The sequence below is a fragment of the Aulonocara stuartgranti genome (genome assembly GCF_965226115.1).
Source record: "Aulonocara stuartgranti genome assembly, chromosome: 7".
Lineage (NCBI taxonomy): Eukaryota > Metazoa > Chordata > Actinopteri > Cichliformes > Cichlidae > Aulonocara > Aulonocara stuartgranti.
This window is the reverse complement of record NC_138945.1, coordinates 42,222,318-42,235,126: the sequence shown is the minus strand read 5'-3', so window position 1 is coordinate 42,235,126 and position 12,809 is coordinate 42,222,318. Positions and strand designations below refer to the sequence as shown.

General features: G+C 40.5%; 1 protein-coding gene across 6 annotated transcripts in view; it reads left to right on the top strand.

The window, feature by feature from the left end:
* ptprz1a (protein tyrosine phosphatase receptor type Z1a) overlaps window positions 1-12,809 on the top strand; it is a 95,503-nt gene that overhangs the window by 8,695 nt on the left and 73,999 nt on the right. For all 6 annotated transcript variants that reach the window (XR_014277832.1, XM_082540789.1, XM_082540790.1 and 3 more), the window contains exon 2: window positions 11,521-11,583. Coding sequence is in view for 5 of the 6 variants with exons in the window: in XM_082540789.1 (XP_082396915.1) it covers window positions 11,521-11,583 (63 nt within the window). In the remaining variant the exon portion in view is untranslated. The remainder of the gene's footprint in view (window positions 1-11,520; window positions 11,584-12,809) is intronic.

Genomic DNA, 12,809 nt, shown 5'->3' with positions numbered 1-12,809 from the left:
TGTTTTTACCATTCATCGTAAACTTTGAGAAGCCGTTTTTCCTTTCTATGGGCCTCCTCCTCCGACAGGGCAATGTAGTTGACCATTGGATCCCAGAAAACCTGGGTTGGAGCTGTGGAACTGGAACCTTGAAGTGGCTCTCACTGGGACCACATAGCTGAGTGTGGGTTGATCTCCTTCTCTGTTTGGGATAGAGCTCTTTTCAGCTTGGGTCAAGCTCCTATTGAAGCATCCCCGGTTAAAAAGATGTTCTCTCAAATGGTTGGCCACTGTCCCACAAACGTTTTGGATATTGATCTGGTTCGTTAAGTAACAGAGGTGGCTGCTAATCAGTTTCAGCTGCCCTTTTTTATCTTTTCTGACATTTTTTTTTGTTTGTTCAAAACTAGTTTTGTATTTGGCTAGGGTCGGTGTCACCAGTGGTAGCATGAGGTGATACTGGACCCTACAGAGGTTGCACAGGCAGTCAAAGTCCATTGCCAAAAGGTTTGCTGTTTCGTCCCAACACAGTATCAAGAGCATGGAAGAGATTCCAGGAGACAGGCACTCTAGGAGAGCTTGTCAGGGCTGTAGAAGGTCCTTAACCCATCAGCAAGACCACTGGTACCACTACACCACTTGCTCCTTTGTGCAATGAAAAAGCAGATTGTCAGAGCCCTACAAAATGAACTCCAGCAGGCCACTGGTGTGATTGTCTCTGACCAAACAATTGGAAACAGGCTTCGTGAAGGTGGTCTGAGAGCCCAGTGTCCTCTGGTTGTCCCTGTGCTTTACAGTTTTTATAAATGAGAGCAAGTTCAGCTTAAGCACATGTGACAGACCTGAAACAGTATGGAGAAAATTACATTATTAAGCATGACTGGCTTGGTGGCGGGTCAGTGATGGTCTGGGGAGGGATGCACAGACCTCTACAGGCTGACTGTCCCTGACTGCCATTAGGTATCTGGTTGGAAAGATCAGTGGGTTTTGAGTTCCTCCTGGTTCATGACAATACTCACCCTCAGTGCAGAGAGTTTGCAGGCAGTTCCTGGAGGATGAAGGAACTGATACCACTGACTGGCCCCCGTGTTTGCCTGACCTAAAGCCAGTAGAACACCTCTGTGACAGTTTGTTTCTTTGAACTCTGGCTTGATAAATTTTATTTCCAATATATTATGTGGCTTTCTTTTGTTCCTAACCTAACATTACCGAGTATATATCTAGTAACAACTATACCAGGTATTAACTAGAGATGGACCGATCCGATATTACATATCGGTATCGGTCCGATACTGACTTAAATTACTCGATCGGATATCGGAGAGAAATAAAAATGTAATTCGATCCATTAAATATCAAAAAAGCACCTCACAAAATTTGCGACATGGCATAACTTGGCCCATAACCGTAGTACGTCGGAGCAGTATGCCTCACGTGATAGAGCGGCTGTGTGTATTTGCAGACTCGCTACCAGCCCGGCATTTCATCTCCGAGGAAGTTATCCCAGAGAGAAGTAAAGCAAGTGTGTAAGTTCATCTCTGAATGTTTGTAAAGCATAGAGATTAACAACCGATATATGGAGCGACTGCCTCTTCTCTCTCCCTCACTCTTCTGCTGCTACTTCAATCATGAAACCGATCAATGATCAGCTGATCAGCTTTTCTGTCGCGAGTCCGTCTCTCTTGTTTGTTTATTGCCCACTTTGTGCCAGAAAGAGGAAACCAGCGGCTGAACAACAGCAGCACGTTTAAGCTTGATAATCTGTTGTTAGAATTTATTTACTTTCTACACCAGGATCCTTTTCTACGCAGCTGACGGCTGGTAACTGTGCAGGGGCGGATCTAGCAAAGTTTAGCCAGGGGGGCTGATAGGGCATAAACAGGGAAAAGGGGGCACAAAGACATACTTTTATTTCTTATTCTTATTTAAAATGTTTAGCTTTTAATAAATAATTATCCGAATCTTACACTCAAAGTTTTAATCTGATGTAAAATGTATAGAAATCCATTACTGTATATAGAAACTATTAAGTCTAATATACCCTAGTAAGCTATAGTACTTTTTCCTTTGGGAAGGTACGATCTGTGCAGTCTGCAATTCTGTTGAAGAAAGATGTTGAATCTATTTAATTATTCTTGAAAAATAATTTATTTCTGTACATTTTTTTTCACACTTCATCAAATTAAAGTTGATTACGTCGATTAAGCATCATAAGGTGGAGGGTGGTTCCCTAATTTTTTTCTTTGCTGGGAGTTTTAGAGCCCTATTAGTTAGGTTGCTTACTCTCTAAAATACCAGAATAGGGAGGATGGAGTAGGTTTAAGTTTATTAGATTGATCAGTATTGCTGAACTATGAAATATTTTGGGTGCAGTGTATTTTTTGCATACAGCTATAACAGAATAGCTTTAGTGTTTGTTTTTTTTAACTTGAGTATGAACTTATACAAAAAGCAGCAAGATATTTTAAAAAACAGCTTTATTGATTAAAAAACACACTATATTGGATTCATATCAGTATCGGCAGATATCCAAATTTATGATATCGGTATCAGACATAAAAAAGTGGTATTGTGCCATCTCTAGTATTAACCTCTCAAAGCAGCACTAATATCGCCTCTCACTCTAAGACAGCTGGGATTGGCTGCAGTCCCATCGCGAGTGGATAGGAAGGAAATGGCTTCATATTATATACAGTAAGCAGTAGGTTTCCATATAAATACACATAGAATTCTCTGTACCACTACAGCACAGTTTGGGGTAAACTCCACCCCTCCAAACTTCTTTGGAGCCACTAGAGCAAAAGTCATAGCACTAGGTAATCTCATCATGTGAAAAAAAAAGCTTATTTTTGTTTGTGTTTTACAGTCATCTAAATAATTATGGTTGTTCTCCTCCAGTTCAGATAAGTAGCCATTTAGAGAGAAAAAATTATATCCCAAATAAATGTCATCATAATAGATGTCTTTCTGAAAGTGCTTATAATATAAAGTGCCTTGAGGTAAATGATTTGGTGCTATATAAATAACTGGGAATTGAGTATTGCAAGGTCATTTAAATCATTGGAGTCCAGAATATCATTTTGCTCAAATATATGATCAAGTTGTGATAAGAAACAGATTTTGCATGAGAAATAGAGGGAGAGAAATAAAAGGATTATTAAGAAATTGCAAGTAAATAAGAAATCACCAGACAGTGCTAAAGAGGGAAAATTAAATAGAAGTATGTCAAGGTTACGAGAGGACAAATCCATAATTTCCTTTGTGTCTGCCCCCTAGCTGCTAATTTAAATTAGGTCATCTCTCAAAATAGTCATGTGTGTCCAAGGTGTTGAGAGCAAATGCCCGCCTGTTAATGAGTCAGTGATTGTGTTATTGATGATGATCACACACATCACAATGGATATATGCAAGTAAAAAACCAATTGATGTTTGGCTGCAAACTTGCAGGCAGGGTGGCTGTGGCTGCCCCCTGCAGATGATGTGGCACTGAAATCTTTAGAAGGTCAGCGGGTAGGACGCCCTGCTTAGAACACTATGGACAGAAAACTCAATCATCTTTTTTCCTGTGAGACTGAACCCATGTTTTTTCAAGTTGTGGTCTGTATGCTACAAATGGGAAACACTATTCTAATAAATACCCCATTATACAGCCACCATTTACAAGCTTATCTGTATGTGAATTCGGTAATAAAATACTTCTAGATGGAATTAAGTGCAAGATAGAACTGAGCTTTTTAGAGTAGGGGAAAAATAAATGTTATTCATGTAGTCTCGTAAATAATGGATAACTTTTGGTTAGCTGGCCATTCAGTCTTAGATAAATTTTATTCATATGTCCATTGTATATGTTAAATTTCAAATTCCTTTTTTGCAGACATACTTTTGAATGGCTCTTTACGCTAAAGCTGATTCAAACCTGTCCATTGAACCCTGATACTTTGCTCTTCACTGTAACGATATTATCACAATATCTTCTCAGTCAAATGTTGTTTTGTTGGTGTTGTGCTGCCTTTGTTGGCATATTAATATAAAAATGGGTATTTTCAGTATTATATGTGTTCTATAGACACAATGTTCATTTTCAATTTATAAATATAACACAGTTATCAGTGAGTGGAAACTGCATACTGGACATCTGCGCATCAAAAGGACCCAGTCGAGGTGGTTCAGGAATCTGATTAGTATGCCTCCTGGGTGAGGTGTTCCCAGCATGTCCCGCAGGAGGGAGGCCCTGGGGCAGACCTAGGACACAGTGGAGAGATTGCATTCCATAATTTCCTCAGGTATTAATAAAGTATTCTGATTCTCTCAGCTGAAGATGGATGGATGAATGGAAATTTAATGACTGGACTTGTTGCACAGGTGGCATCCTATTATGGTGCCACACTGAGCTCCTGAAAGCCTCCCATTCTTTCACAAATGTTTGTAAAAGGAGTCTGCGTGCCTAGGTGATTGATTTTTATACACCCGTGGCTGTGGAAGTTATTGAATTCAATGATTTGGATGAGTGATTGAATACTTTCAGCAGTATAGAAATAGACTTTATTTGATCACACATTGGGGAAATTCACTTGTTACAGTATCGCAAGGGACGTGGGACACAAGGTACAATTGAGATCTATTGGAAAAAAAAATAATTTAAACGGAAAAATATTTTTAAAATAGTATACAACAAAGAAAAATACTATACGATACAATAGTAAAATATACTATATAAAGATTGTTACTATATACAATAAGATACACCAAGAGTTTTATTTTTATATATGTATATAAAGTGCAGTGGGAGTGATAAAAATATGTATGTATTTTAAACAGTATTTTTATCCTGTGTGGATATTTTACAGTCTTAAAATGAGGTTCTCATTCAACCTTGGTCTACTACTTTTGGTGGGTTACTTCAGTGTTTACTGCCCATTTTCCCTAGTTGGCAACTTGGAAATACTACATGCCTTGGATGCAGCATTAAAATCGTCAAATTCATTCATGAAGTAGTCTTTTGATTTCACTACATGCTCTAACCGACGTCCCTAGGCATACCATTTTCAATTGATTTACTCTCCAACTGAGGATTAAGTTGACAAAGTATTTAATCCAAGAAAGAGGGCTTTACATTCATCCTCACACTTCCCTTCTCGTTGTTGTTTCTTTGGGATACAGTGCTGGCATTCTGCTCCATCCATTTAAGTCCAGTGTTTAATTAAGTTGTTTTTCTGTTGAAGGAGCTTCTCTGGGGGCCTTTGACAAACTCTTTCGTCAGTGTGTGTACAATCAGATTAGAATCAAAACACCTCTACTTAGAAGACATGCTTTATAAATAAGGAAATCTGCAAAAGAAGGTAATTCAGTGCTTAGTTTTGCAGGACTTATTAGACATTAGAAAAGGCAGAATTTTGAGTAAATAAGACAACAAATATTTGCTTTATCTCAAAAGTTGGGCAGTTATTGCCTTTGAAATACTTTTTTTTTAAAACTTTTTTTAAATGTTGGGACAGTTTGTGTGTAAAACGATGTATGATGTTTACCTGGAAACACTTGTGCAAAATACTAAACCACCTATTTGCTTAATATTTATAACTAAATGCTAAAAATCTGGCCCTCTTTAACAATCTATTAAGTTGTTTCCTTTTCCTCTCCATGCTGCTACCTCTCTAGCAGACTACCAGATAAAAGATAACAGAAGCCATCATAGTGTCATTAAAGATCCTTATTAAACTTCTGCACACTCCAAAAGACCTCAGCCTGCCCAGCTGATGAAGCCAACTTTGGCCCACCTTGTACAGAGCATAAGTGTTATGTGACTAGTCCTGTTTATTGTTTTGGTAAATGGATTTGTACTTTAGTGTCCAAACCACAGTTATGCTGTCAATGAGCATTTTACTGGTGTTAATGAGCAGGTGGTGAGGTCACACCAGATGAAGTAGGCGATACTCTGGATCATCAGAGAACTTCTGGAGATGGCATTTTGTGGTGTTGTATCTGAAGTCCGAAGTATAGAGGATAAAAAGGAAGGGACAGAGGACCGTCCCCTGAGGGCCCCTGATGCTGCATATCACCACTTCAGACACACAGACCTGAAGCCTCACGTACTGTAGTCTTTTGATGAGGTAGTCCATTGTCCATGCAGTCACAGTGCTTCTAGTACTCTACAGCTGTGAAAGTGATCTTGCCAAAAAGTAATTCTATGGATTGCATCATCCATCCCAACACCAGGATGGTAAGCAAACAGCAGGGGTCCAGCAGCAAGAGAATGGAGGTTGTTGATCCCCTCCAGACTCTTCATCAAGTGGGAAAAGTAAAAACACAGGTCTAAAATGGTTAGGCTCCCTGGGGTATACAGTCTTTAGCACCAGAACGACACAGGAAGTTTTTCACTTTGGTGGGAGGAGTGTGAAAATGCAAAATCTTGTCCGAAGAGGGGGGAGTAGCACATTGGGAGTGGGGCTTGAATCAAAAGTCCCTTTTCCATTAGTACCTACTCAGGTCGACTTGCCATGGATCTACGTGACTCGACTCACATCGACTTGCTTTCCAGCCCAGTAGTACCTTGTTTGCGTGCTTGTTGTCATTGCAATGAATCTGCACGTCCTGCGATGTAATTTCTATTGACACGACTGCGACACACCAGTTGGTGGCATGCAGTCTGATGATGTCACATTTTAGTACCTGTTTTGATCAATTGGAACCCTAGCTGAGCAGGTACTAAAAAGTGCCTGGTACCAGTTACTATGACCTAATGGAAAACCGTGGTGAACCGTGACGAGTCAATCCGAGTCAGTACTAATAGAAAAGGGGATAATCTCTCTTTAAAAAAGGGATTCAGTTCACGATTGCTCTATTCTGTAGTCTGTATCCATAACCAGTTTTGTCAATACTCTGACTGAGGGTTGGTTCACGCTTACGCAGAAGTGCAGTCAAGACAGAGCAGTTGGATAGGACTCCTTCTTTTGAGGTCCAGGGAAGCAGGACTGCCAGGCCTTCAGTTAATCATTCTGGGTATGTCTCATTCGTTAGCAGCAGGTTAATTTGTGCAGCCAGACATTCATTGTTAGTTAGTTAGCTTCTTTAGCCAGTAAGTGGGATTCATATCAGGGCCTGGTGCTGTCCAACTCTTCATGCTTCATTCTTTTTTGGATATCTGCAACTGTTGACGCTTGTTCAGGGAGGTTGCTATGGTTGCTCTTAGCACCACCAGATACCCAGCATTGTTATTATGGGTTACATCCTTCTCCCACATAGTCCTCCAGTATTGCTCCATCTCCAGCCTTGTTTGTTATAGTTTCCCTGCCACTGAGTGTACACCTTCGATGGTTCAATGGAGAGCAGCTGGTTTATCCTCCTGGCTTCTAGAATAGAATAGGACTTTATTGTCATTGTACATGTACAACGAAATTGTAGGTGCTCCACACCGACTGTATCTTATGTATGTGTGTATGTATGTGTGTATGTATGTGTGTATACACACAAAACAAGAGGAAAAAAAATACAAAAATAAGACAAAGGCACACATTGGAGAACAAAACAGTTGCAAAGTGCTCAGAGGCAGTGCAAAGAAAGACTTGGTCCGCGAAGAGTCAGTGTGTGAGTGGCCTGAGTGATAAAGGTTACTCAGACCATGGCTTAGATTGGTGAGGCAGGATTTCTGGGCAGCAGGTCAAACAGGTGGTGAGCGGGGTGCAAGGGGTCCCCTGTGATGGCACTGGTTTTCCTGAGACCTTCCTGACGAAGGTCTCCAGGGGTAGCAGAGGGCAGCAAATTATTTCTTGGGAGGTGTTAATTACCCTCTGTGCAGTCTTCCTGTTCTCATTAGTGGTCTGTCCATACCAAATACCCAGGCAGTAGGAGAGCACACTCCACTGAGAAACATTAGAAGGCCAGCAGCAGCTTCTCATTAAGGTTATTCTTCCTTAGGACACGAAGGAAGTGCAGCTGTTGCTGGTCCTTCTTTACCAGGACGTTGGTGTTGTCCGTCAAGGTGAGACCTGAAGTCCATTAGGAATTCTTTGTTTTAAGGACGTTCAGCTTCAGGTTGTTTTCTGAGCACCAGTGGGACAAGTTCTCTACCTCCGCCCTGTACGCTGTCTCATCTCCATCAGAGATGAGCCGAACCATGGTGGTGTCATCACTTTATGATGGTATTCAGTGCCTTCAACAAATGCACTGGGGCTTGGTTCCCAATAAATAACTTCGATGTTTCTATGTATGTGTGTGAACAGGTGACTGAAATGAGGCGTATTGCATAGTGCTTTGAGTACTATTTGAGTAGATTAAAAAAGTGCTATATAGTAATCAGTCGTTTACAATGGTTTGAGATCATATTCAGAGTTTGTTAGTGTTTGTGTGTATGAAATAATTAATTTTTTTCCTGTTGTTTTTTCTTTCATTGGATTTTCATAGAAATAAATAATTCATCCTGTATTTTTACCAGTAATTCATCCAATGAAAATATTACTAATACCACCCCCACCATGCTCAAATCCTCGTTGGCATCAAGAGCTGAGGGTCAGGGATTCGGGTGGAAGTAGAGGGGAGGGGGTTGTTACACATTCTGGCATGAGCACCAGTTCTCACCCCACAGCCTGTAGATGTCCTGGCTCTCCCAGGGTTTAGCTAATCCTCTTATTCAGCTTCTGGCTGGAGGCTGCGGGGCTCCCACAGACCGGAGCACAGAGTCGGCCACTCTCCGGTGAATAAACACAGTGACACAGTTGTGGTCTTTTTCTATTTCGTACAGGCGCTGAGCAAGAATTCTCCATAGAATCTATTCTACTCCTTCACTCTTTTCCAGTAAGCATGTTAACCCACCACCCCCAATCATCAAGACCTGAATTACATCTCTCCTACTCAGTCACCCTCCCATGTTCACTTCTTTGTTCTTCTAAAATCAGCTTTTCTCTCTTGATCCCCTTTTGCTCTATAACAGAAACCTTTTTTTTCTTCATTATTGATGGCTTCAGGAATATTTTCTCCAAACAGCGCAACAAACACTAGCCACATTGTGTAGTGTGACATCATTTTATGCTCCCTCCACAGAGGTTCCCAAGCGCTTTGCTTGCCGAGTTTACTTAACAAAGGAAAATATGATTTGTCAAAAAACCTGAACATCATGGACTGTAAATGTGCTAATTACCTCAAACTTAGCATAATGTCATCCATCCCAGTCACCTGTCCCAATCAATTTGGAAAATAAGGTTACTTTGTGCTTTCAGTTAGAGCAAAAGTGATACCAGACTACCATTTAAAAAATGAATTTGAGGCATGGTTGCAAAAAAAATCTTTCTCTTGCATGCTCATAGACTAAAAAGGAATCTGATGCTACTTCTGATCTATTAAACATGCTAAAATGTCTTAAAAAGAGCACAAATTCTCACAGCTTTGAGATATGTTTGTAAATTCAGAGACAACTGTCATTTTTAATTTGAGTTTACAAGCTTTGACTATTACAAAGTTAAAGCAAATATGGGAAAGTGTATAGATGTATATGTGACTTTTAAAACTTCAATTTAGTTGTTGGGTTCCTGTTAATATGCACTGCAAATAAAAGTCTTATTATTTTACAAGAAGAGTGCTAGAGAGCATAATTATTTCTTGATTAAATTCTATTCACATTAATTGTCAAACATTTTGATTATTGGTTGTTTTTTATGATTATTTTTAAACAGATGTCCCTAACATGAACTTGTACCAGGTTATTAAATGCTAGTTATTAATTGTCTATGTTACAAAAATCCAAGTTTTTAAGTTTCTGATTGCAAGCCACACAAAAGATGAAATTTGAATGATTTGTTTTGTTGTGTTTTTTTTAAAACAGGCAATTCCTTTATTATGTAGAAATTGTAACCTTGTGGATATGTTGTGACACAAAAACGGAGAATTTTTAAAAGTATATTTGAATCATTTGAGAGGTTAAAAAAATCTACAAACTCAACAAATAAAGTATGCGTAATCAAATTATCCAGACAAATTATTTGTCATTGGCCTAGGTTCCCAGCTTTGCCTTGTTGGGAATTAAGCTTAGAGTGTAACTTTGATAACCTGAAATTTAATCTAAAATGAAAACTTTAGTGCTCTTAACACTTTCGTGACAGATTGTTAGCTAGGGAGAGTGTGACGCCAGTGTGTATATATGTATGCACAGAGACATCTGCATACACAGGAACAGACTGTAATAAGCTCTTGTTGATATACTGGTTACAGAGCAAACAGGTGTTACATGTCAGAACTGCTTACTTACACTGTCTGGCTGACATTTCCAGCTTAAGAGAGACAGAGCTCACAATTTCCTGTCAGGGTTGGCCCTACTGACAGCACAGACCTCACACCCCAGACCTCGGCAGCATTTTAGCTTGTGTCTCCATCTTAACACGGCTTCTGTCTGTGACTGTGCCATGTTGGCTTGAGCACAACACCAGACTGTCATTAGACTGCCACTTTTGCCAAAGAAAATCTTTTTGTAGAGGTATAATGTACAGCAAAAGTCTGCCATTTGAAGTTTATTTCCTCTCATCCACAAATAGTAAATGCTTACATCTTTAGCAAAGATTTTTTTATTTGTCTAAAATATTTACATTGACTGGCAATTACTCACTTGCAGCACAGCCAGAAACCTCACCACCCTACCGAATTAATATGCCACACACTATAGAGAAAGTTCATGCTCACATCTCTGCCCTATTAAGAAAAAAATGGGGGTAAAAAAGTAGCAAAATTTTATCACTAACAAAAAAATGGCACTGTGACACACACCCCAGAACACACACGCACACACTGGCGTTATGTTTGGGCAGCAGCCCTTTTATTTGTGGCAACAAAAATTTTCTGATATATCTGAGCAGTATTATCAGGTCCTGTCCTGCAAATGAGCTCCATTCAACAGTTTGAATTTAATTTGGTGGCAGTACCTCTTGTTCAGCCGTAGGACTTTAATAATATCCATGAAGTTCTCCACCACCTGAAGGTTCTGGTTAAAATGACGCTTCAACTCAAAGTAACAGTTTTCTTAAGTAGAGCAAAGACTCCTGATACGAGGTGCAGTCCATGATGGTGGAGCTTGAGTCCATTTCACAGCAGCCTGGCCTATAGAGAGAAAATACATTAATGAAAAAAAATAAGCTAAAAATGAATAATTACTCAAATATCTTGCAGAATATACTTAGACTGCGTGCCCAAGTCAAATCTGTCACATCTGTGTATTTAAAAACAAACAAACAAACAAACAAACAAAAAGATCCCCATGAACTAAATAGAAGAGAAGAAGTTAAAGAATTGAAACTCGGAGGTAGGGTGAGGCACGTAAACGAGAATGAACAGCTTGCAGAACTGGGCGAACCTATATAGATGACAACCGGAAGGAGCGTGTTTGGAGGTGTGGCCCCGCTCCTGAAATTCCGATACTTAATCTCCAAATAAAATACCCACTGTTATTGTAGTTAACTTGGATATGTTAAATAATTTATGTAAATAGTTCTACTATTTATAGATAAAGAAACTGAATACTCTATGTGGAACATGTGTTGGTGACCATTTGTTTCTGTCTTGCAGCTGAAGGATATGGATACAGGAATCAGCGCAAATTTTCAGAAGACATTGACTGGTCGTACGCAGGTGAGTCAACAATCACAGGTAACAAAACGAAAATGCTGAAGCAACTTCTGTGCATTCAGAACGTTCCTGAATTAGTAGAGCAACATGGTGTCAACAGATTTGGGAGGTCTTCATTTTGTTATGTGTTTGTGTACACTGCTGTTTGGTAAGACTCTTGAGTATATATATTATTAGTGTGGGTCTTTTGAAACTGAGTGGATGCTTGGTGAAGTCTTGGGACTCGTCTGCAAACTCCAATCCACTTTTTGTGGTGGGGGAATAGGTGATACCCCGAACACGGTGGTGTTCTGGGGCATTGACATTGCTGGCCCTGGACCAACCTTTTCCTAACCCATGGCAGGTTGTGGGAGATGGGGGTGCCTACTGAGCCACAGGAGGTAGAGGATTACCCTCCTTCCGGGGGTAGTCCTCAACCTCTTGGTTTTACCTGTCCCATCCTTCCCTCCTCCACACTCCCTCATACAACACATCACTCACACACGTAGTCTTGAAGGGGTGTCGTGGATTGCGTAGGTTAGTGTGTAAGGCCATGAAAGGGCCCCCTGTGTAACGGATATTCATGAATACACGGATGCGCCTTATGCCCCCCCCCCCGTCCTCCTTTTTTAATTACACACAGGGGTGCAGGAAGGGGGACATCTTCCTACACCCCTGTTTCACACACTCTGCCTCAGATCAGGGGCAACAAGCAGTTTGTGGTGGTTTAGGGCGACATCTGCTCACCAACACCAAGGGGGGGGGGGGGGGGGGTTTGCACGTGTCTTTGTCTCTCTGTATGTCATCAGTTGGTAGGTGAGAGCGAGTGAACGAAGTGTATGAGCGTGTGTGTGTGCATGGTGGGGTCTAGGTCTGGGGCTTGCTGGGCCTTGGCCCAAGTGGGACATGGTGACCAGGTCGTGTGTACTTTTGGGAGCTGTCTGCCTTCAGGCTTCTGGGGGGCATCATTGCAGTTACCCTAATTATCAAGTACATTTGTGACAAAGACACAGTGACTGCGTGTGAGAATGCCTGACTCATACACTCTCTCCCCATCTCCTTCTCACGCTGTCCTTTCTCTCACACATACTATTGGAAAATTGTTGATTTATGTGTCTGTGTTTTTTCACATTCTTCGTGCTCCAGGTCTTGTATGTTTGTTTTTTTTGTTTTTTTTGGGGGGGGGGGGGTTGTTTTGTTTTATTTTGTTTTTGTCTCTTACTTGTGCAGTAGTTGGCAATACATTTTAT